The sequence below is a fragment of the Calonectris borealis genome, chromosome 26 (genome assembly GCF_964195595.1).
Source record: "Calonectris borealis chromosome 26, bCalBor7.hap1.2, whole genome shotgun sequence".
In the NCBI taxonomy this organism is placed as follows: Eukaryota; Metazoa; Chordata; class Aves; order Procellariiformes; family Procellariidae; genus Calonectris; species Calonectris borealis.
In genome coordinates this window covers 8,063,383-8,089,957 of record NC_134337.1, presented here as the reverse complement: position 1 = coordinate 8,089,957, position 26,575 = coordinate 8,063,383, and the positions used below count along the sequence as shown (strand labels likewise).

The 26,575-nt window shown below is 42.4% G+C and overlaps 1 protein-coding gene across 2 annotated transcripts in view; it reads right to left on the bottom strand.

Annotated features, from left to right (window-relative positions):
- Positions 1 to 26,575, bottom strand: part of MAGI3 (membrane associated guanylate kinase, WW and PDZ domain containing 3) — a 74,733-nt gene that overhangs the window by 30,137 nt on the left and 18,021 nt on the right. For both annotated transcript variants that reach the window (XM_075174237.1, XM_075174239.1), the window contains exons 2-5: positions 6,696 to 6,812; positions 4,716 to 4,835; positions 2,281 to 2,490; positions 812 to 986 (exon numbers count right to left, since the gene is read on the bottom strand). In XM_075174237.1, the coding sequence (XP_075030338.1) occupies positions 812 to 986; positions 2,281 to 2,490; positions 4,716 to 4,835; positions 6,696 to 6,812 (622 nt within the window). The remainder of the gene's footprint in view (positions 1 to 811; positions 987 to 2,280; positions 2,491 to 4,715; positions 4,836 to 6,695; positions 6,813 to 26,575) is intronic.

The following is a 26,575-nucleotide window of genomic DNA, read 5'->3' as shown; positions in this document are numbered from 1 at the left end:
CACACCCCATTAGAAGACGAGAACTCCCTCAGATTGAAGAAACTCTGCTTTACTTTAAGTATTTATTACCATGTGCAAACTGTAGCCTTTAGATAATGTAACCTTTATTTGTGCCTCAGTCACATCATAAAATGCTAAAAAAAGGCAACAATGATGCTCAGAGGTACGAGCACACTGGAGACTCTCCAGGATAGATGCGAAATTTAGAGGTAAAACACTCTTCCCTGCCCCAAGAGCTCATGTGGGAACATCAGCTGTTTCTACCTGAAAGGAAAAAACATTTTTAGCCTCTTCTTATGCTTAACTCTCAGTAAGGTTTTTGTTGCCTTTAGAATTAATAAATGAGGCTGTTTCACATGTGCACATATGAGCTGCTTTCCTATCCTGGGCTTTATTCTGTGCTATTTGTATTTTTAAGCACGCATTCCCAGCCAAGGAACACAAGCAGCAAAGAAAGAATAAACAAGCTCTCAGATTTCAGAGAAATTTGACATAGTGAAAGTTTTTATGATGTTATACCTCACGCAGCAATACCCACCCAGCTTTGTACTTTGTGAGACACAAAACTCATATTACAAACAAACTGACTTTGCACATGGAACCATAAGGCTTTCCTGCGCGATGGCAATTGTACCAAGTATGCAGCATGGATGACTATCAGCAAGGAAGGAAACAGCAGGAATATATTAAATAAAGTAAGAGCAGAAGAAGAGAGGTATAAGAGCAGCAGGCAGCTTCCTAGGCTGCAGCTCATCAGCTCTTCTCTCCTCTGAAGGGCACAGCAACCCCTCCGCGGTGTCGGTCTACTCACTCAATGAAGTAGATCATGCCAGTGTCAGTGTAGGCCATCTCCCAGTTCTTGGGCAGCGGTTCCAGGGTTTCATCCCTCGACAAGTAATTCCTGAAGTCCATGGAGCTGCTTGTCTGGTTGTAGCTGGGAACAGGTTTCATCCAGTCAGGAGAATCTGAATGTTTTTCTTTGTTTTCTGCAGTTGTTCAGGGAAAGTGTTACTATTTGTCAGATGTTTATGTTGTTTCTCACAAAGAACCACCCTCTTAATCTGGCTACGAGTGGATGTCAAACACGTCCCTGTATGTGATGTTCATTTTTCCACTTTTTTTTTCAGCTGTGAACTTTGAAAAGCTGACATGAAAACACTGAACTCTGCTCTTCCCCTGCCAAACAGAATTAACCTTTTATTATGTGTCTGAGCCTATGCTGAAAAATCAACACTGGCAGAAACCCAAGTTGACTACACTTTGTTGCTGTTCCTACTTAGAGAACAGTGTTCGTAATGCCATCAAAACCCCCCCAAAATCCTACTAATATTCCTCAAAGCACTAGAATGAAATGTAGAGAAGACCCAAACTGCCAATAAAACAAACAACACCCTCCTGCATGCCACAACAAGAAAAAGCTCCCAAAAATGTCTACAGAAAACTTTAAATGCAAGCCTCTACCCTTCAGTCCCGAGATTATGCTCGGTATCCTCTGTCACACGACGATGTCTGTGACCTTCACCCAACCACCAGCTGGGCCACCGGGCCACTCGGTGCCGTGGTGTTGCCAGCCCTGAAGCTTGCAAGATTAGGTCAGGTCTGGTCAATGTAAATCTGTCTTGAACACTCACACACAGGATCATCTGCAAATGCAATGTGACCGTTTCTCTCCGCCATCAGTTCTTCCCCCTCGAGATGAGTAACCATGACAGCGAAAGGAAAAGGGCATCCTGCCAATCTTTGAAACGTCCGACTGGACACTGGTCCAGTCTCAATGCACTCTGCTTTATTCCTCTCCACAGGCAGTTTCAGGTTGTGTGATAGTTCCCTTAACCAAAATCGTCTGAAAATTTTACAGGATGAGCTAGTGTTGCCCCTTAAACCAATCGTTTCGCTAAAATCTCCTGCGTACAAATTCAGTAATCTCCTCAAAATTAAACAATAACATTTACAGAGTATGAATTATGCTCTGCAAAGGATTCCGTTCTTTGAAGAGTGGAAAAATTTTTCCTTCCTCCTCATGTAACTGGCCGATACCCAGCGCTAGATGTTCTCCACAAGCAGTGTATTTTATGATGCAATTGCACATCTGGCTGGGAGAACAGCTGTTTCTTTTTAAAAGATAATTTCAAAATCGAGTAAAAACACCACTCTGAATAGAAAACCACCTTCAAACTTCACCAAAACTAAGGAAGCGGTTCAAGCAAGCGTGAATGTTATTTGTACACTTCTTATCCATTCATACAATACTTCAGGGAATTTCTCCCCTTGTCAACCAACCTATCCCTCCGCTGCCATTAACTGCTTCCTTCTCCTCCTCTTCCTCCTCTTCAGGGAGAGAACTGTCCATCCTTTGCATTTTGCTGACGGACGTGGTTCTTTTCCTCTGTGATTCGGTATCAAAATCATTGTCAAAAAGAACTTGATCCACTGGATCAGGCTGAAAGGGGCTGGGCTCTGCTGGAGGCTTTGGAGTACCGTAAAAATTACCTGACAATGAGACAGAAATCAAGATGACTAAAGCAACTGATACCTGCTGAGAGTACTGGCAGTGAACATTTTATTGCCCATATAATGTGTTTTTGGTGAAACACCTAAACTGTAACCTAACTTCTTAAAGAAGACATCAGCACTATCAAAAACCAATCAACAGTGAAAACCTATTTATTCCTACATTGTCTATTGGACATCAGAAAACAATAGGATTAATTAAAAATTTCTATCCTGCCACATGTTTTCAAAGAAAAAGACGGATTTATTACTATGCCTGGAATTTACTAATGTTCCATAAAGAGACTTGGGGAACAGTCTGAGAGAAGCAAAACAGTGAAACAGTGAAAATCAGTTGTTCTTCCTCTACATACTGTTTAACTGATACCAAAGTAACAAGCAGCAACAGAAACACACTAAAGTCAAAAAGCAAATTAATTTTGTGCAGAAACATAAACATAAAGTATCTATTTACATAAGAACAGTTACAAATAATTGATTTTAAAACTACACTCCTACAATTTTCTGCTAACAAGACACTTGCTAAACACAGCCATTAATATAGCTTCATCTAAAAATGATTTGTACTTGAGAAAAATGAACAGATTTTTACTTCAATATTTTAATCTAAAACACAAAGACTAGGAATCATCTGTTGGTTTCTGGAAAAGAATTTCAGCAATTGACCTCTCCCCTGACTGCTTGTATGATTTTTATTAGGGAATTGAGCACACAGCAAGAGAGCTTCCCAGAATTCCTGCTGGGGTAACATTTGGTGGCTGGATATGGTTTTGACCATGTAAAAAAAATAAATAAGAAACCCTTCTGAAAATATCAGTGAGGGCAAGACTCAAAGTGGTGACAGCCAGATAAGGGGGAGCTAAGGAAAAAAAAAGTGCTAGTTTAGTCTAAATTTGCTTAGGAGATTTTCACAGACAGTACGGTGTTAATAGACAGCATGAGACATGTAAAACAAGGAGGTACAGAGTCTTTCACAGAATTTTCTACTTTGGACATTTTCTTTTTCTTTTCTTTTTTTTTTTGGGGGGGTGGGGGAAATCAATCAAATTAATTCAAGTGCCAGTAAAACCACCACCTACCAAAGAAGTCCTCTAGATGCATGCTTAAAGTTACTTGAATCAAATATATGTTAAACATATTTAAAAATCAGGCAGGTTTATAATCTGGTAAATTCTGTTGAGCACCAATGAAAGCTGCACGTGCTCAGCATTTCTGAAAATTTGGCTGTAATTTAGTTGACTTCAAGTACAACATATTTGAAAAAAATCTAGCCAGGTCATATTTCAGGTTTTATAAACTTAGATACAAAAAGCAACGTGAGATGTTTGCAATTCGTTCTGTTCATGGTTCAAGAGGTTAAGTCGTTCAATAGTAAAAAGCAGCAGAAACCAGGCAATCATTCCTTGGAACCCGTCTGCAACCAGGCACACTCCACAGGAGTGCAAGACATCCCAGGGCCGAGCCAGTCAAACTGGTCTCTCCTCCCTCTCACTTTAAACAAAGGTGGGTTTCAGTCCGTCCTCCCACTCCAGAGTGCAGGGATGTGAGGAACCTTAAAGTTATCTCTGACCGCCATCGAACCCTTTAAAATAAACCAAAGCAAAGCAAAGCAAAAGCCCATCACACGGTGGCAGCTCCTCTGGATAACCAGCTTTTGATGGTTCATTACCTTCATTACACTATTTTTCCCCATCACATTTAACACAAACAACGTTGCTACAGATTTGGACAATTTGGTCTAGCGCTGTTCAATTTTTCATTGCAAAATACTTTCTTCCCCCCTGCTATATCAGAATTTCCCTTGCCTTCTGTCCTTTTGATGTGCACCTCTGAGAAGAACATGGCTCTGTTCTCAAATGTTTAAACAAAATTGACTATGAATTCCATTAAAACAAAATTCTACCAAGCATAGACAAACATTTTCAGAATGCTTCCTCAAAAATACAATAGAGAAAATAATCAGATTGCATTAAGACTGGTTGAAAAGACAACTTGTGATTTACTAGAGAACTTCAAAACAAGACCACTACTCCTTTTCATGGGTACTACAAAAATAGATTTAATATTGCTGCTCTACTAGTGTAATGACCATCAATGGGCAGGAAAAGTGGCACCTCCTGGGTACAAGGAGCCACACTTAGGCCAAGATACGGGGCATGAGTACTGGGTCCTTATTCCCATTCCATTAAACACCATCAACATACCATCATATGTTCCACTTTCTAGCAAGGCTCCACTTTCTTCCAGTGCTTTGAACTGCTCAACAGGAATGAAATTATAGTCTACCCCAGGGACCTCCCCATCTCTGGGAGCCCTTGTAGTGCCTGAAAAGACAGAGAAAACACTCTTGTAAGATACTTAAGTGCTGCTTGTTTACCAAATTGTACAGCTGCCTGCTGTACAATTCAGTAAAAACAATACGTTTTTGAATCTTTATATAATGATGATGTTACTCCAGTAAGACAAGAGTTAGAACACTGGCGAGCAAGTGAACAATAATGTATAAAAACTAGGCCAATAAATTACGTAGGAATGACACTTCTGGTATTGAGGAAGGAGGAGAAAAAAAGCTGGGTGAGGTGGTAATTAGGGAGAATTCTGTCTTATGCTCAGTGAACCGAAAACTTATTCTGTGGAAGCTGATGATGCCTGGGCCAGGCAACAGCAGCGTGGGATTCTGGGGAGCTGTTTAAGAGCTGTGGTATTTTAACACAGCTGTAAGGATGCTTCTTTTCTCCACTGTTTCCACCAGTACCAACTCACTAACTTGTAATGAGGTCAGCGTGACTAAGCACATTTGATTTTTGGGTCACCAAATCCATAACTGGGCATAAGAACTATTTTTTAACCTTACAATTCAGAGTGTAATTCATCTATACTCCAAACCCTAGCTATAGGTAAGCTTTTTCAAAGTAATCACTAAATTGCCATCAGTTAATGGAGAAGTTCTCAAAGTGTTATGTCTATAAATACGGGCCTCCCATAGTTGTAATAGCTTAATTAAAGCTCTCCTGGAAAGGACTCCACTGATTCATGACTGCCTACAACCTAACAGCATTTTAATGGCATACATGGATTTTTTCAGGCAGCAGAATGAACGAGAGCTGCTAGTAAACAAACTGCCTTTCACTATTATTATCTTTTAAGAAAGTTACAAACTCTTGGGCGTGCTCAATATGACGATGCTAAACTGAGAATGGAATTCCTATAGTTACAAAAACATCAGTTGACAAACTTTGAAGTTTTTAGTGCAATGAATATTTAAAGACAATCAGGGATGAGCCTTTTTAATCAGTGAACCTTTGAGACAAGGTAAAGGATGATCTTGTGATAATTAAGAAATGAAATGGCACAGAAGGGTGAGAAGCAACGACAGGACATTTGGCAGCTGTCACAGCGTCCTGTACCTTGAACGCTGCTTTCTATAAACCTCCACTTGCGGGAGCAGTAACCTTTAGGCACCTCGCTCAAGGCAAGTTAACACCTGTGCTGGCTGGACCAAGAGATGCCAGCAGATGCCCAGAGCAGAAGGGCTGGCGTAACTGATGAGACAGGTCCATCCAGATTCTCTAACTAATTAATTCTTGCTGTGACACTAAAGTTTGTCCATGTTCCTTCCTCTTCTTCTTGGGCCACGGATTCGCTCTCCCTCTTGCCACCACCTCCTTGTACTTCTCAGGATGAGCGAACAACAGTTCCCCTGTATCTTCTGTCATTGTAACCCTTTCTGCATGTAATCCCTCCTGCAACTCTCTTTCCAGCTGCACTACTCTGCCTAACACATGTGACCCTCTCGAGATCTAACTTTCCTCTTTGTGCAAAAAACGATACATTGGCAAAAATCAGGACATGGTTGCACTGCTTGATCATGCTGAAGAAGGTTTATTTCCCATGGTGGCTGGGGTTATTCTAACAACTGACAAACTTCCGATGAGTAAAACACAAATATTCCTGAAATACTCTGAGTTTTGAATGCTGAAGTTTTCGCTGTTTTGTCAGTCCATATTGGCCGTATCTTTTCATTGCAACTTAAGATATGAAACTACTCTAGCAAAGACATTTACAGAAGTTCCTGCTGCAAGGTAAAACTATAGACCAGATGAGGAGAGAAGGCATTTAAAGCTCTCAAGTTATGTGACGGTTAGCAGGAACAGATCAAATGAGGCTGATCTTTACATACTTACAAGGGATGGTTCTCAAGTAGAGATTGTCTCTGATCACTTGCTGGAGTTTATGGTCTATCGAGCCCTTCTGGAACTGAAGGCTCAAGTAGTGGCGCAAGTCCTTGTTGATTACTTTTCCTTAAAAAACAACAAACAAGAATAACTTGTAAAAATTAAGCAGGATCTCGCAAGAAGAATGGCATTTCACTGCTATAAATGTTTCAAAAAAAGAAAGCTTCATAAAGAGTTGGGTTGTTTTAAATGCAACAACCTGAACGGAAAAGCCATTCTAGGCTACCAAAGCCTGACTCTGCTGGTGTAAATTGGCATGGCGACTTTAAGCAGAGCTGAGCAACAACCATCCAACCTCGGTATCTCCCAAGCAAGATGACGACAATATTCTGGAATTGTTTTGAAATAAATTAGAAGTATTATAATACAAAATCTATTACCAAAATCAAAAGTCTCTACAGACAGGAAACTGCTTCAAAATATAATGATAATATTTTCTATTCAATTTACACCTACTGGTTAGGCACCTGAACTCAGTATTTTGTCACACGGGAATCTGTATTCTTGATACTATAAAAAGAAAATATTTTCTTTTTAAAAACACTGCATAATAGAAGAGGTTTTTTTACAATTATCCCTTTGCAATACTTCTGTCAGGTATCATTAGCAAACCTGTCATATCACTAGATAACCACGGCCCCTTCAGCACATGAATAACTGGGCTCTTGTATTACTGCTTCACCCTTCTGACAGAAGGGTACAAACCAATCTTTTGTACCCTGCCATCTTCCCAGAAAGCACATTAAATAGGGTTCAGTGACCTTGATAAATTTAAGTTACGTACGACAGCAAAACACTCGGGGCTTTAGGGAAGAAGACTCTTGGTCTTCGTCCTGAAAACCCAGCCTAGGAGATGGCCAGTAGCAGGCGTATGCTGGTGCGTCACAACAGTGGGAACAAAAGCTGGAACACACAACTGCTCCTTTTAAGTTACATCAGCAACAGGTTACGAAAGGTATAAACCTGCCGAGGAGTGATTCTGACAGGAGCCTCTGAAGCCTGTGGAGACCCGCTGCTGAAGAGACCACCTCAAAAGGCCCAAGAATGAAATGGGGCACAGACGCACATCAGTCTTAATACAAAGCTCACCTACACCTTAAACCGAGATTTCTGTACTTACAAATTTGCAAAAAAAAAACCAGCAAACCAAAACCACCAAAACCCAAAAAAACCCTTCCACTACCACTCATCAAGTTTTCCCAACCATGTGTCACTGCTGCAAAGTCAGTTGCACGTTTTGCTTTTAGCAAGTTTACACTTTCCCTTCCCTTTCTGCCAAGTTAAGGGCAGATACACACCTTATACATGTCTTTCAAACATTACCTCGGCTACCACCATTCGTTAATGGCAAACCGTATTTCAATTTGCATACTTTTCCCTCCAAGCAAAACAATGGTATGCTGGAAAGTATTTAAAAGTGAAACCAAGATTACCTATCAGCCCTCTCTCACAGAGGTCTGTGCTGTCCATAAATTAATCAAAACCCAAACAAAACCACCCTAAGCCCCCCTCAAGCAAACAAAAAAAAAGCCCACCACACACATGCCTCCAGGAACACAGGCAGTACACCCAGTGCTTAATGCCCCTTTAAGGCTGCCATTTATTTTAAAATTACGTCCAGGAACACAAAAAGCATTCCACAGCTTTGAGAGGACACTGCACTACAGTCCTCACGGCTTTCCAGGAGTTATACAAGCGATATGATAATTCCCACTAATGTGGGTGGGGTGAGCAGCATTCCCCGTCCCGCCGACTCCTTCCTGAACACGAAACTCGCAGCAACTCCGCAGCTCCCCCGGGTCCGACGCTCTCTGTTGTTATGACAGCGAGCCCCCAGCTCAATTCCCTATTTTGCCATCATAAGCTGTTCTTTATAAAACTTTGGATTCGCTTTCTGCAGCATAATGAGCAAAACATGTCATGGAAAATGAAAACAAATGGTGTAATCTCCAGCAAGAAAAATATTTTCCATTTGTTACTACAAATCGCTTTATTGTTTGTAGACAAGATGGTTTCTCAACATTAAAAAATGTTTTACCACTAAATTGGTCCATCCATCTCCCTGTCAAAGCCAGATCTATAGCACTGCGCTTTAACAATACAAGCGTATTTCACTTAGGCAGATCAATACACGCATATTTCGCTCAGGCAGATGAATCTGGTTGTTAGCTATGTTCAGAGCGTTGGATATCAGAAAAACTTGGTAAGAGGTGAAAATCTGTACTGGATGTAGAATTACGGAGACTTTATTTATTCACTCATCTTACTCTCTTCGTGTTTTAAAATTTAAAAGCTCATAAACCCTTTTCAATAAATATCAACTCAGTCCAAAAAAAAAGTAAAAGCAAAGCTGCTACTAAGGATATGCCGACATTGAGGGGTTAATCTTAGCATTAAAACCTTAAAGATTGGACTATACTCTCAGACCAAGAGGACTAAATTGAAGATTGAAAGAATTGCCCGGGGAAAACAGTAGAAAGTCAAATAAAAGAGTAGGTAGAGAGAAAATGACAGGAAGTCACATAGAGAATGGTGTGCATTAGAAAGCAGAAAAAGAAAGTAACAGTAAGGATGCTTTAGGCAACCTCCAGAGCTTGTTCTTAGGCAAAAGCCAGATATTTCCCCCTTGAGGAGCTGAACATGCTCCTTTACGTTGTTTCACCCAGGCTTTTAGGAAAACCTCACGTATCAGACTCCCCGAAATGACCTAATAAATGTCGGGTTGGTGTTGTGCTGACGAGCTGCCTCTGAAGGATGACACACGCAACACAGGGACCAGTCAAGAGGAATGATGTGCTTTATACCATTCAGGTTCTGCAAGACGAACAGGCACAAGCATCTTCTTTTAGTTTTAATTTAAATTAACCACAAAGGAACTGCTTAAATGAGGATATGCACACTGCAGTTCAGTAATGAAAACTAAGTGACTGCAGAAGAAAAAAAGAATTGAGTACCACTGCAGCAAAATACAGCGCTGTGAAGGACAGAGGCAAGTATGAGTGACAGAGACGTTGCAAGAAACGGGGGTAGTGGCTTTAATTTCTCTTGTCACCCCACAAACCGCAACGGTAAAGTTGCCTGCGCTGCTGTACCTAAGCAGGATGAAGATAGCTATTTATACATCCAACCTGTCATGGAAACGCAAAAGCATACATATTGCAGTTGCAAACAGATGAGTATTGCCACGGGGCTACTAGAACTCAACACAAAGAAGTCCATTTCTAAATTAGCAATATTGGTAAAACAGCAAAGCTCAATTTTTAAATATGCAAATAAATTCTAAGAATTCAATCTGTGAAGATTTTATGATGCTGCCCAATAATAAGTCACAGCAAAAGAATGCCACAAGTATGTCTGGCTAACGCTGCCAGTACATGGAGTATCTGTGACATCCCCCACAAATCACTCTGAAGACCACGTGGAAATTCTCCATTTTGCACTGATGCACATTTTATGCAGACAGACATAGGTGACAACTTTCTAGAGGTATGGCACATCGTGTTTACTGCACTACGTGGGGAGCTATACTCTGAAGTTTCCATGCCAACACCTCCTAGAGACAGTGGCATCTATGTGCCAATAGGGAGCTGCCACGCTGACGGACGCATGAATGAGTACGCGGCATTTTTCTTTCAAACTTTTTGAAAAATACTGTTAATTATAAAAGCAATTTTTCAAAGTAGCAGTTTATTAAAAGCATGCTACTTTCCTATTAAACTATATAATTCATTACTAGGGCTTACACTTTCCCTACAGCATTTAGCACAAAAATACACTTTAAAGGAACAGACGTGAGAACGGAACTGCACTCCCTCGTTCCTAGAGTAGGCTTCTACACAGCCTGCCTGCAGTCCCGGTGCCTTCCACTGGTGAATTAAAGGGTAAAAAACCCCGGGAGCCACGGCAGGCAGGGCGGCAGCGGAGGCCTTTGCCCAGGGCAGGCCGCAGGGCGTCCCCGGCCGGGGACCGGGGCTGGGGCAAGGCCGGGGGGACGCGACCCGCTGGCCCCTCGCCCCGGAGCCCCGCTCCCCGGCCGGCCGCGCTCCGGCTCGGCGCGGGCCCGCGGCCCGGCGGCGGCGGGGCAGGGCAGAGGCCAGGAGCGGGGCCCGCGGCCGTCTGCCGCCACCTCCCGGCGCCGCCGGGCCCGGCCCGCCCCGCTGTGCCGCCGGCCGAGCGGGGCCCGCCGCGAGCGGAGCTGCCGGGCGGCGGCCTCAGGCAGGGGCCGCCCGCGGGACGGGACGGGGCGGGCCCCGGGCCAGGCCGCGCCGCGGATCCGAGCCGAGCTCCCGCATTCCCACCGCCACGGCCCCGCTCCCCACGGCCCCGCTGCCCGGGGGCTTTCTAAGCGTTAGAGAGTGGAAAAAGTGCAGATCGGGTACTGCTACGCAGACTTTTTCTCAATGGGAACACAGCAGAGGAGAAAGGTAAACAGAATTTCGTAATGCAAATTCAGAATTTCATAAATGCAACAGAATTTCATACTGTCCAAGGTTACACTCGGCTGCGCGATTGCAGTGATTGCAAAAGGCAACCCAGAACATGAAAATTCCACGCGAAACACACATTAAGGGCTAATAAAACAACTAAATGCCTTTGCCCAAAAGCGGCTAACTGAAGTAGGAATTATCAGGGTTGATCAAGTGGAAAACAGTTACTGTTGAATTAAAACTAGGCTATCAATACATAAAATAAGATTAAACGATCCTTGACGTGACTACGCAAAAGCCATTTAAAGAAACGTTCAGCTACACAAAGCAGATACATTGCATTAGGAAACCAAAGTTATAATTACTGTGCAATACATTAACTTTATGATATTCCTCAGCAACTACTTGCATGATAACATAACACAAGTTACAGATCCGAACACACGCATTCACTGAACACAATAAATTATTTCTAAAAGCATGCAAGAGAATCACCATATTCACAGAATATGAAAAAGATGGAAAAGCCCAGCAGTAACACAGCCATCAGTACTTGCACTGCAACGCTGTCCACCTAGCAAATACACCTACGTTCCCAGTACAAGAAACATGGGGGAGGTGCAAATTATTTCAATTAAATTAGAAAGGGAGAGCAACATTCTGAGAATGTCCGACCCAGTGCAGTTTTCCTCAGCTTGTGGGGCAGAGCCATCGATGGATTACTGTGCAAAAGTCTGCTTTTCCTTCACGGAAGAAGAGGGGCCAGCGGCCCCGGGACCGCCGAGGAGGAAGGCCGAGACTGACAGCCCTGCTCGGCAGCTCATGCCCCGGTGCTACGGCCCACCGAGGGCTCCGCGGACACGCTCCTACCCAACGCCCCCCATCCCTCTTCTAGGTAACGGATGCCAGAACCTAAGGTTGGACTCTGCAGCTGCAGAGAGGAACGGCCTAGGAAAATTCAGGCCAGTAAGGAAGTTGAGATGACGACCGCCTCTGGGCCAGCGATCTGTCTGGGAACAGGGCTGAGCTCCACTCAGGGTGGTTTCTGCTTATTCACTAGGTAACTGCCGCTTCTTCAAAGAGCAATCAAGCTCACCATCAGGTGAAGCATTGCTTTCTAAGAGACAAGGAATAAGAAAACGGCCGTGTTCAGTTCTCAGGACTCAATAAGCACCTGTACGCCATCCGCGATGACAAGCTGCTTTGGATTTGAGTCACTGCAAGGATGTTCAAAAGACCAAAAGCAGATAGTCATCTCAGGAATGTGACATGTATGCTTCTGCTCGTTTGCCTTTTAATGAGACTCAAACAGCAGTAGGTCCACACTGCTTTGCTCCCAAAGTCTAAATTAATCACATCTTTTGATTGCCAGATCCGACATCAGAAAAGGCCAACCGTTGACTAATTCAGTGGAGATTCTCCAAAGGGCCATAGTGGGCAGGTCTCTGGCTCGGACACCGTAAGGGCATCTTGATTTGCTGTATCACTGGTAGGTAGCGACATTTGTCTGAAAACAGGAATCTGTCACAAGACAGATTTTTTCCCCTGACAATGAACAGAACAGACAAGGTAAAGAATAAAACTTGATTTCTCAGAACAAATGTGGGAGAAGAGCCAAATACATTAGAAGCTTATTTTTGGATGTGAAATGCAAACGATGTATTTTACAAAGACAAAATAAAAACACCCCTTAGATTATTAAAGGACGTGAAAAAAGAGCAAAAATATATTTTAATCTGTTCTGGCCATACTGACAGACTTCTCACCTTCTCCCTCAACTCAGGATCATTTGTAGAGCTTTGGGTTGAAAGCAGACCAACAGACATCAAGAACCAAACTCTTCTGAAATTACCAACGCTGTTATCAGCAGAGGGAGAATAGGGGAACGACTTGGGAAAGTTTTTTGGTGAGGGAAGGGGAAGTCCTGAGGATGAGAAGCTGATGACCACAGATAAAACTGAGCTGGACTATTTGGGAATACGGATAAGCATCAAAGGAGGTATTATGATTCAGAACAATGCTGTAGTGAGAAAATATTTTTAAAATGTATTTTAAATTTCTTGGTAAGAGGTCTCACAAAAGCTTTCAAATATTCATTAAGATTTACAGAATCTCACTACAGCCTGCTGGGCTGAGTGAATTTCCCTCTACTAAATGTCTGCAGAGAATAAATTATTTGACTGAAGACAGGGACAGCAAAGTTATTTTTATTAAGCCATGCTGCACTCAGCAAGCTACATGAGTGTCGTCCCCCGCCCCGAAAACTGGGACAACATGAAACTCTGCAGACTGGAGCCACTGGCACAGGGTTAGCATCAGCTGCGACACGACCGTGGGAACAGCAGAAACAGTCCAGGTTTAGGTGATGAACGTACACGGATGAGCAAGAGGCTCGGCAACAAGTGGAGCCAACACGGAGAGGAGACGGGGGGAGAGATGCAGCCTCACACGGTGTCTGTGTGCAGAAAAATCCCAATCAGTCTCGTTACGCAGTTCTGAAAGTTATTCCAGCATCTGGAGAAAACATGTTATAACAAAGAAAAGAAAAAAAAAGAGTATTTGAGAAATTATCAAAACTTTCAGGCAAAGGACAATTCAAGAAAAGTCCTTTACGCTGTTCTTCCTGTGAGATGAGCTTTTGTACACAGCGCTGCCGAGCACATCCCAGCTTTCCGAAAGCTTGGAGGAGATTGCTATCCATTTGATTTTACCATGATTTTTAATTGCATCACATAAAGACATCTAGGAAACACTAGCCATATGAAAATCATTACCTCCCTGTATGATAGTGTCCTACGGAGACAGAGTCGGAGGGATTCAGACTCAGGGTAGGTTTTTCCCGGTGAAACCAACCTGCTCTGCGTACTCTCAAGCTGTCCTGCCCACATTCTCCTGTGCAATGCATCCAAGAACTGGACATCTAATAAATATTGAAGAATTACGCAAATAGCTACATTTACGAGACTGATTTTACAAATCCCTACCAAATACTCCAAGGCATAGAGTAACGACACAAGACCAACCAGTATGGGTGGGCAGTCCCAGAGCATCGGCACAGAATGAAGCGGGACTGGAGGAGACCTTGCGACAAGCGGCAGGACCTGCCCGAGCAGAAGAGGAAGGAATTTAATTCCTCCAAGTAACACAACTAATCTGTAAACTTTTAACTACAATAGCAAATCTTGTTTCTTTGTACTGAAGAGAAATCACGGTGCAGAGCGTTTGCCGATTACTATGCTGTGAAATAAAGGTTGTTAAGTGGCTAAATGTTACTAGTGTCAATCTTCTTTAAAGAAAATTGAATTAAGGATCTTCCATGTAGCTGAACTATGGCTGTGTCATTAAAGATACTCTGCAAATTCAGAAAAAGTAAAGGGTAAGTATGTCAGATTCATCTAATTACATTAACATGATAGATGCAGAACAATTCATAGAAGAATTTAGATAGGGTCTATTGTACAGAAAAAAAATCTCATGGCCCTTCATAGCCACAATAATCCACTAAACCAGACTCATTTACTAGTTGAAAGCTGAAAAATGTTAGAAAGGTTTACTTTGAAAGGCTTTCATTGTAGTTTGTTATATGCTGTCCAATAAGTTATTGGTAATATATTCATATTTACAGAAATAATGGTAGAGATAAGCCTTACAGTATTACTAAATCATTTACCATCGCATTCAAAATACTGAAAGTGTGTTTTACAGTACTTGTGAAATAAATGGAAAACTGTTTCTCCAGATTTGAGAAATAAGGTTGCCACGAACCTTATGTACGTACATTCTGCTTCACTTTATTTTTGTTAGTAATACAAAATACACCAGTAACTATGAGTTTTGCCTCTTTAAGCCTACAGATTTAGGAGATTGCTCATCACTAAAAATGATCAAAGGGGTGACCAACACAAGCCTTTACAGGATAATGCCTTAAGATCTTCAGTCAAGGTGGTGACTGATTCAGGGAGACAGTGTTTCTCAATCCTCATTCTTGAACATCACAGCATACTGCGTTGTACTGCTCCCTTGAAATCTTACAGGGTTGGAAATGTTCTACCAATAAACCAGCCCACTGTTGGTAAACGAATGCAAAAATAATTTGGCTTTGTGTTTCCTTATGAACTTCATCATTAAAGCATTTCAAGTTTAGAAGATAACTAAAATATGCTTTGGAAGGCATATCCCCAAACAATCTTTTAAGAAATACAAAAAGCATTGGCAAATAATGCATTGTTTATTCTGAAAAACACTCGGAGCTGAGAAGGACAAGAGATGAAATGTAAACAGTGGGAGCCTGTATGCAATCCTCCAGGTTTTTATTTTTGCCAGGATAGAAACAGCAAAGTCAACTGTAACAGAAGGCTCTAGATTGTGAATATCCATGGCTGGGTTCCTCATCTACCATGGTGGGAGCGGGGGGAATATCTATTGTTTCATGCAGAAGGAAGAAGAAAGAAAATACTGGCAGAACATAGATGGCATTTAGATGGACTCTTTCAGTGCCATTTGGTTGGTATATGAAAATAACACTTGTTACCCAACTAACAATTGCCTCCGTTTGCAAATAGATGCATCATAGTTTGCTGAATCTTGGAAGTGAAGAATAATGATCCAGCACTGTGAAATCAAGAGGTTTTTAACAGAGGAAAGAAGCACCTTCTACCACCTACCCCGAGCTCATCCCCCCCCAGCTCCAGAGCACAAAACGTCTATGGGCAGGGTGGGGGGACACTCCCCTGCACCCAGGGAGGGCAGCTGCCGGCTAACCACAAACACCACCACACACGGCTTTTCTTTAAACCACCTAAAAGCAAAAGCATTTAGCTCACGTGCCAGAACACATACTGAACAAGGACAGCATCAGTAAAGCTCAAGTGCAAAGCCCTGGGCTGCCGGGGCTCGAGAAGGCCAAGCACAGAGCTCCCAGCAGACGGGCTGCCCCTTCCCTCCGATCTGCTCTCGGACGCTGCCACATCTCCGCAAGGGCACCTGCGGCCGGCTAACACATGCACCACTTCGGAACTGCAGAAAAAGTTGTAAATTAAGACCAGCTGCCTCTGGAAACCCATATGTAGGACAACAACAGATAAAGGCTCTACTGGACTCAAAAACAAGTAGCATTTTGCAGCAACGCTGTTTCAGTTACAAGTCTCTCCTTCATTACAGCCTAGCACAATTTTGTGAAGAGGCATTTATCTTTTCATGAAAATAAAGTATATCCATTTAGCGGAGTAAACATGAAATGAAACATACATGTAAAAAACCAAAAAGATTAGTACACTGAGAGATGATGAGAAATGTTGGCAATTACTGGGGGACCACACAGTCAGTTCATTATTTTTCACTGAATGCTACTTTTTCTTTTCTGTATCTCGTTACATTTAGAGACATTCTCAGCCTATGCATGATTTCTGTGGAATGACAGCAGACGTCATTTTAAGTTGGTTTTGTGCGATGCATTGGTAGCAAAAAAGCTTGCATAGCCTAATACATTTTCTGCCTACAACCTTAAGGATTTTTAAAATGAAAATCCTTTGAGTGAAGAAGCTCAAACTTTCAGATGCCAACTTCAAGCATACTAATATCTGATATGATTATAGTAATACATTGCACGCACACAAAAATCCATTAACCATGGAAGTACAGTCAGGAGAATTACCAATGGGTAGGGTTTTCTCTGATAACGCCAAGTATTTTAATGTACCATTATTAAATAGGAGAACAGCAAGGCACAAAGAACTGTACAGCTGTTTCTGATATAAGATCAGACACTGAAGGAGATATGAGTAGAACTCAAGTGATTTAAAATAATGAATGGGTTTAAAATAAAATGCAAACATAACCATTTCCTTCAACTTAACAGTGGGGAAGAAAAACGCAAAAGAACTTCCCACAAGCAAAGAGTTTGACCTTTTATATTATATATGGAGACTTTCCTCTTCTCTCTTTGATTTGGTATTTTCTTGAGAAGTGAAAAAAGCACTGAACAGATCAACAATCTTTTGCCTATTTATAAAGATTTGCTGTATTTTCAAGAGATATTTTAATTCTCTACTTTCCTCAAGATCCTCCCCCACACTTCACTGGAGGCAGCATGTATCCTACTTAATTCATGGGAAAGGTGGAGCGTTTTACAACTTCCTGAAACAACTAAGACTCACTGAGGAGAATTTGGCTTTAATTACCATGGGGTAGTATCTAAAAGCAGAGATACACTCTGCTCTGAGCTCACAGCCAGCATTTTGTATTTTGATACTATTACGATGGCTGGGGGAAGAGTCCGTGAAGAGTGTCTGTGTGGAAAGTCACCCCTGAGACACCACTGTTGATACACCAGACGAAGCTGTCCTTCTTGCAGGTCAGCAGGGAAAGGCATCCTTCCCTCTGGCTCCGGCTGTAGCTGCTCCTTCTCCTCACCTCCACCGCCGCTCTGCTTGTCCCTGTCCTCCTCACTTTGTAGCAGTCCCCATGATACTCCATCCGCTGAAACAGCACATCATTTCCATCTCAAATAAGATGTGTTTGCACTGATGATAAAGAACAAGAATCCAGATAAACTGCACCCTGTAAGCCTCTGCCACTGCCAGGTTTAAGACAAAGACAAGGATTTACAGAGATGTCTCGAAAGCTCACTGAGCACAGCCTGGGAGCTTGAAACGCCTCACAAAACAAAACTTAGATTTGCAAAATCTAACTATGCCTCTCAAAGTAAGAGAGAAACGTAAAGCATGAGAGGCAACAGGTTTCTGACATCACGACAGCAGATGAATACAAACACACCGAGCAGGACAGAATATGATCTAATCAAACCACCATGCAGGTGACGGAGCCTGTACAGCGACACACGAACGGGCTCAAACACGTTAAAAGCGCGTGTTACAACAATCTAAAGGGTCAACACAACAATTAGAGTTTGTAATAAGCAAATGTTCAAAAAATCAAAAATACATGGTTGTTTTAATAATAGCACTGACTACTTTATTAAGGCTTCCTAATTATGCACTCAATCCCTTGCTGAGTGTTAATCACTGTGCAACTCGCTACACCTACAGAGGCTGTCTGGCATGAGTAGTATCTGTCACTGCAACACTCGTGCCGTAAAGTCAAATACAGACACTGGAGCCATGAAATCAGAGTCCTCTGTAGCTGTCATAGGTTATAATAAGACATAGATCATGTACTCTGCTCTTAATTGAGCAGACACAGAACTGGAACACTCAAAACCAAAGATTAGTAACCCAAACAATAGAGGTGATTTTCCTCGGGGTAGCTATGGCTTGTTTTTCCTGATTTATAAACAATCTTCCATTCATTCCCTTAAATTTACAATGTGAGGTTTTAGTTTATTCACACTAGAGAAAATGATTTACTGAGACAGCAAACAAACCAATTTGCTCTAGAAAGCACAATTAACATACACAACTGAACAAAATGTTACTTGAGTCCCACAACTGTTCTAATCCTTTTGATAATATGCAGCTAACATGCAAATTCAAAGTTACTGACAATTAATAAGTATTGTTTCAATCAGGATTGTTTCACACGGGATTCCACACAGGGCACTTGCAGGTTAACCTATTGTAGTGTCTGGCAAAAATTGTTTGCCCTTGTGTTTGTCCGAACATAGCACCACATTTCAGACACTAACGTACGTATAACATACTGTATCTTATTGCTTAAGCAGCGTGCAGTTCTATAGAATGACATATTTCAGTCACATCCCCAAAGAAAAATGTCCTTGCAGCTGCTCTGTGTTACACAAGCGATTTAATCTGCTTGAGACTTGGCACTGTTTTCCCAGCATAAGGGTACATGTTCATATGCCAAGACCCTTTTTTTTTCCTCCCAGTGTTCTGATTAGAATAGAACTTATGCAAATCATAAACAGGTTTATTTTTAGCCTCCTTTCCATAGGAAGCAAGACATGCAATTACACTCTGCATAATTTCTAGGCCCACTAACCTATTTCAGTCTGGAGTTTGGCAGAGTAGGAGCCTGACAAAGATACTATATTCACAAAGATGCTCTATGACTGTCCTCCTGGAACAGAACAAACCTCCCGGGTGACAAACCAACACAGGCAACAGAAAACGTTCACAGCAAAGGCATCCTGCAGCTGTGTCCCTGCGTGGCAGCACAAGGTCCGTCATAGCCGGACCTATAAACCCAGTTTACAAAACAGCAAACTGGGCTCTCAAATACCAGAGTCATCCCAAACGTCCCTGCTTCGCGTCGCTTTCAAGCACAACAGTTCTCGTAACAGTGCGGTTCATTCCCACGTGCTGGCCCATGCGGAAACATCATCGGTGGGCACAGAGTGCTGTTGGGCTCCTCAACCCCCACCTACGGCAGGACCCCCGGGCTCTGGGCACCCCTCTGGGGACCCCTCTGAGCACTGGACACACAGGTAAAGGAGCAATTCCTGCTCCAAGGAACAGAGTCACTATGCAGTTTTTATGAAGGAATTAGAGCTTCTCGAACTGGCTTTTCAAGGAGCTCGGGAAATCCCAACGCTCCCAGAGGTGGGCTGCGGCGTTCCCGACGGATAGCTTGTGCTTCGCCAGGCAGCGAAGGCAGTTCAGCAGTAAATTCAAGCTGCAGATCACACAGCTGTGCCTCACCGCGTTCCCAAGGACTCCCAGGAACTTAAAAACACCAACATCTAAGTGCCAGGTCAGCACTCCTCTGCATCAAATTAACAGATGTGCCATGTCACAGCGGTATTGATTTGAGACACCTCAAAGTTTAATTGGACAACAACAACAACCCCCCGCCAGCGCTCTCTGCGCAATATGAACAGGCAGCAAAATCCCCATAACTCCAGATGTGCACTGGCCATGACTAATGTTAATGCCTGACTCATGCAGAGTTCACATGGCAATTCTGCATCGAGAGACGCTTTATTCAGTCTGCTACAACAGCTCAGGATCAGGGGTACGCCGGAGAAGTCCCTGCAGACGGTCCAGGGCAGCGCCCGTGGGCACCGCGCTCGGGCTGCAGCGCGCCTGAGGGCTGCGGAGCGTTTCTCACGGACACCCTCTTTGCACAGGCATGGCTGGAAGGAAACAGGCTTATGTTCCTCAGATTTTTCAACACATTTCTCAGCAAAAACAAGCTTGTTACGGAGAAGTATCAGCTGACATTTAAAGTGCTGGTATAAACAGCACTGCAACTTTTAGCTTGCCTAAGTCACACCATTTTCATAAAAATGAAATATGAAAAAGACTTTCTCTCAAAACACATCCTACAGAACAGTATTTAGTATCAATTGTGGTTAACTTACACTCTTAAGGAATCTTACAAGATTTAAAATTTTCCCCAGAAGGCCTCTGAGAACATACTGAACATCCACTGTGCAGTTTTACCGTAAATGTACCCAACCCACAGCATTACCTGTAAGAAAGTCAGCTACCTGCAAGAAAAAATAATTCAAGACCTACCAACATTGTTCAAAATACTTAAAATATCTTCCAATTCAGAAAATAAGGTAATTGTCTCTTTCACCTGTATGAAGATCATAGCTAAGTGTCTTTTCCATCGTTTATTTGGCACTACATCTACACATGAAAAGTAAAAAGAAGCCAGGAGACCCGTCCCAGCTACCTACAGAACAGGGGTCAGCTACCAGCAAAGCGCATCAGGAGATACAAGCACGCTCCTACCTCGTTCACACAGACCGAGCACACATTGATCTGTCACACCCATGAATCTCACTGGTTTCACTCAATGAACAGCAATTTTGTTATAATTTAATTTTGCAGGGAAGCATGTATTTATGATCTTAACGGCATGTTGTTGTTGAAGTAATCACATAAAGAAAGAACATTTCCCTATGTGTTAAGTTAATCATCATGTAACATTAAAAATGAAAGGAATTTATCTTTCCCTTGCACAGCATATCCTATTATTTCATCACTATTCATTTAAGAAGATTTATTTTCAGTTATGGCACCCAGGATTTTCAATTAAATACGAAATAGTGCTTTCTCTGAGGAGAGCAAGTGTGAAGAGCTAGATGCCAGCAAAGAGGAACTGCTCGGCCTTTGGGATTCAATTGCTTCCTAAAAAAGCGCAAGCAAGAACTGAAACTGCCCAGGCAGTCCTAGCGCACCCCATCACAACTCCCCACGGCAGAAACCCAGCTCCACAGCAAGGCGGGTCAGAGCAGTTAACCGGGCGCAATTGCAGCGAAGGTGCGGGAGCCCCAAAGCAAGTCGTGGGAGTGGTGCAAGTCATCCCCGCGGGAAGCTACGGCAGAGCTGTCAGAAGCGACGGTGCGCTCGCCTCCACGGTTTGGCGCATTAATTTAAATTTCTAACAAACTCGGGCAGCTGAGGCTGACATATTCCTTCTTGTTACTCACGCTCCAGAGAAGCAAGGTAAGACAGGCACCCGGGGTCCGAAACTGCTGCGAGCAGTGCGGTGAGCACCCGCCCGCCCGCGCTCGCTCCTGAGCATCGGGGGACCCAGCAGCTTCTGCCTGGTGTTCAGCACCTGGTTCCAGTAGGTTTTTAAGCTTTCAGCTAGTTGTTGCCCGCATCTACCGATGTGGGTGCCAACCGACGGAACGCGCCTGACGTGCTCCAGAGAGCGGCACGGCAGGCGGGGGCACGAAGGGGTTCAGGCGTGCCTCATCCCAACAGGTTTCCCAGGCAGAGATGGGCTCCTCAACCTTCCTGCTCCTTGAGAGCAGGTCTGTGCGATGAACGTGCAGTGACGGAAGGCAGATTGGCTTTAACGAGGTATCATTGAGATAAAAGAGTGTATCATCAACCTAACTTGAAACGCAATTACGAAACCACCCATTTGCAGCAGCAATTCAGCCAACAGATGAGCCGGCTCTGAAGTATAAGCTTCATCAGGCTTTAAGTGATTACATCTCCTGTCCTAACTGATTGTTCATAATTTATTTTTATGGTCATGCACACAGAGAATTTGCAACATAAAGTAGGAACCACTATGTTGATGCAAAACAATGCAGTCACTTTAAATTTACAGGAGGATATAGATATTGAAGACTTCCAATTTACTGAAAAAATTTGCTTCATTATTGTTGCTACTTTAAAGCGTTCCATAAATAAAAGTGTTTGGACCCTGGAGGACTGAGAAAAAAACATGGGTGAACTAAAAATGATTTAGTAAATCAAACAGTTCAACAAATCCTATCCTACAGCACACACAAAATCACAAAAATAGACATAACTCCATTCTAAGAGCAAAGCTCAACTATTAGATTCCTACAAAAATGGCCTATTTTTTTTTTTTTTTACCAAAAAGTACAATTATTATAACCTAATTAGATATTATTTTCTCCCTAGGGCAAGACTAGTAGCAGCAAAAAAAATTAAAAATAAAAATATTCAGTTGCACTGTGTACATTTGAGTCCGCACCACGTCAGCCATCATGAAGCTGCTAAACTGAAATAGCATTATTACAGGAACAGCTACCTCCCTACAGCCGTGTCTTTGACCTTAGCCTTGCCTGGGAACAAGTGACTATGAGCCTATTGGGAGATACAGCTCAGCTTTTGAGACGATAGCTACTTTGAAGAACCTTAGGTAATTAGTATAATTTCACTTTGTTGTTTTCCACATGCTGTATACCATGTACATGTTTCTGACATCTGACAAGAAACAGCATTTCACAGGGAATGATTGGGTTTTTCATAATGCAATTAATTTAAATTAGTTTAGTTCCTTGGGCAGAAACTTACTGTCTGCATAAATGCCAGTGTTCTGGATCAATGTTCACCACGGAATTTACTGCCAGGATTACAGAAAAAATTATTTTTTGCTTGAAACGGAATACAAACTCAATTATTTGGCAACCTAGTATATTCTTGGAGTACAAACAAGAATATCAACCCAGAAGCACAGTATTTGTAAGCAGTAGTAAAAATTAACAGAACAGATATATATTAATGTTTTTAAGTTTTATTATTTGTATATGCTCTAACATCATGAAATTATTTAAGAAAGTTTAAAGCCTACTTACATTTTATAAGTCCTTAACAATACTGTAAATTATCTTAGCCAATGTGCCATGCGGATGTATATACACGATACATTCAGAGTAGCCCTACAGAAGAAAGCCGTAGTACTCAATACTTTCAGGTCTAATACTTAATGAAAAACCCTGCTATCCCAGAGTATTTTAAGATAGCTGGTCGTCAAAGCCTCCAAATGCACAATCACATCTCTGGGCTAAAAGCTGAACCCAGTAATCTGATAAACAGCATGGGGAAAACGTAACTCCTCGATCTGCTGCAGAACAGCACTGGCACCATCAATAAAAATGCTGGGAGGCAGGGCAGGCTGCTAGACCCAGCATGGAAAATGTGTTTTGGTAGAGAGGTTTATGCCTTACGCAGATCATAGGCACGTGACAAAACCAAATAAAATTATAAAAATTAAAAACCTTACACTTCTTGTTACATTATCAGACAAGTGTTTGCAGAGTCTTGCAGAAAATATAATGTTTTTATTCCTTATGTCAGCTCCTGCACTGTCCTAACAGTATCCAGCACGTGTAAACGAGAACTGAACCAGTTCAACCATGGAAGCAGCTTTTTTCAGAAACAACAGCCAGCGAGCAAGACAAAACCAAACCCACCTACCCAACCCCCAGTCACCAACTCTTCCCTTTCAGGAATTCCGCGCACCCTTACGCACCAAGCCTGATCCAATTTAAACCTGCACCCACGGGAACCTCCCGCGGGGCTGTGCGGAGCAGTGCAGCCGTGCCCAGTTCACAAAGCCACACTGTGAACACATGGATCCATTTCAGCATTTAACTTGACAATCCACGCACCTTCCCATCATCTCTCTGCATGAAAAAGTGTCTAAAACCAGCCGCATTGCCAGGGCAGCTACTGTGGAATCTAAATGTTAATTCTGTATTTTGTAAATACATCTTTGATCTAATAAATCCCCTTATATCCATGTGCTAAACAGCAGTGTTCACAACTTCACTCTTTGAATTGTTATAACCTGTGATGAGTAACTCGTCAGAAAACACGGTTGTGCTCTCTTGTTGGACAGTGGGGGCAAGAAGGGCATTGAAGAGGGTAAAAAGGGAAGGATGACGGCATTCACAGCTAGCACATACTCATTTATTTCTCTAATGAGAGAAAAAAAAAAGGCATTGCAGAAGAGAATTATTCCGGAGGGCAGACTGTTGTAACTGCAGCCACAGGTCTAAATTATATAGCCAGAAGGTCATAACGATCTTTATCTTCCTCCTTTGCACGCACTCACCCATAGATATAACAATGGCAACGCCGTTCCAGTAACAGAGTTAACCTTAAATGTGAAAAGTTAACTTTAAATGGCTGTCTGTCGTTTGTCAGTTCCTCCTGTCCTTGTCAGTGCTTTGCTGCTGTTGGCTAAACACATTCACGTAACAGCAGGTAAAAACTCCACAGCACTAATGATTATCTTCCTTTACTGACAGTTTATGTTCAGATATTCCTGCTGTGGCTCTCACGTCATTCAAATTACAATGCACCTCATGCTTAGAAACAGAAATGTTGTATTTTACCAATAAAGGGTTAAGGACTTCTAAGTCAGTTCAACTGACCTTGGTGTGACTTACCCACAACAGTCAGCTCTTCAGCAACACAGATGGTTGAACTGATGTTGCCAATGTTTTAAGCTCAGAAAATGCTTTTTTTTTTTTTAAATTATTATTATTATTTCCCCATGCTGTGTTTACTGTTTTACATATGCCTCTGACTGCCAAGGAATTGTTAACTAATCACCATGAGATTCATTTTGTCAGTACACAGCTGGGTACTTGGTCATGCAACATCTGCTTCTCAGCATTTCTTCTTTTTCTTATCAGTGGTTTGTAAGAAAACAGTCTCAACGGAGTATGTCAGTCAGTATGTGGAAAAAGAAGCTGGTAAATGAGTATATTAACTAACAGCTATTAATACATAAACCTTCAGATTACTAATGAACCCATGCATCTTACAGAATGGAGCAGACACAAAATAGGTAAAAAGAGACATTCCGATTTCCTCATCACAAGGCATTTATTGAAGATTCCTGCAAGTCAGAAGCAGAATGGGAATAACGCACACTCCCGGAATCACCCGTTCTGCAAGACCTGGTCTCCCAAACAGTTCCATGCTTCAGAGCAGCCTGGTCCGAAGCCCAGCTCGCCGCCTTTCTGGCGGAGATGAGCCCTGGCCGTGCCCGACTGTGTCAGAACCTCTACGCAGAAGGGCGGCCTCACGCCGCAGCGGGAGTTGCATTTTGCAGAGTATTCCGGCAACCACTTCTCAAGCATTACCAACGCTCCTCCTGATGACCGTCCGCACAGTCAGACAGTTGCCCATCTTACGACCAAAGCCACTTAGTTCCCTCGGCCCCAGAACCTGACACGCAGTGCTCACAGCAACTTTGAAAAGATTTATTTGCTGCCTCTCCTCTGTGCTTTTATCTGCTAAATATTATCAAGAGAAGCTAAAAAAAAAAAAAATTTCCAACGACAGAATTTTTACAAGATAATCTTCTTTGAAGAAATGCTTCTGTAATAAAGTTTTCAGAACATCTGCATCTGAGAGACTGGCAGATTAAGAAAGGGCAAATAACCTATTCATTAAAACAATAAATCTGGTTTTCATAACCAGAACTTACTGAACATTAAACAAAACTTGTTCTTTCATTGCCACCTCTGTAAACTTCTAAGCACAGACAACAGGTCAATTATGCACCAGATTAAGTTCTAGCTGGCACGTCTTAGCATTTGTTCACCTGTGGAGAGGTCATTCTGCATGGGGAACATGATAGCTGTATTCCCAATTATTTTTAGCTTCAGAACAAACTTCCACTACTTTAAAACATGCTATAAACTAGAACTAGTTGAGGCAGAGATGAAAAGTAAGGACAGCAACTTCACAGCAAGATAACTGCCATTTTCACTTTTACTTTGTGCTTTCCATCATAAAAATGAGTCTATGTAAGCCATGTACAACCATACTTAAAAACCTAAACAATCTGATTTTAGAAGGTCCTCATGGGCCATGGCTGCTGTCAGATACAAATGGCACATATCACTTCACTTCTGGTCAGCTTCCAAGCCACCTACCCTCCCTTCTCCATGTACAGTAAAAGGCCACAAAATTGACTTATCGGCAGTGAACAAGAGTCAAAGTCTAAAGGACAGGGCAGAAAACAACTGCTCCCCAGCAGATGTCTGCCACAACTGTGTGGATGATAATCTATTAGATTCAGTGATTAACTTTTACCAGTTGCTTTCAGTTTAATTTTTGCCCCTGAAAGGTTGGCACAAGGTAGATGTCATAAGTGAAATTACAATATTTGTATAGACTGAGACAGAAAGGGTCATCCAGTTACAACAATAAAAGTTTCACGTTCGGAGCACTTAGCTCTTGGATTGCA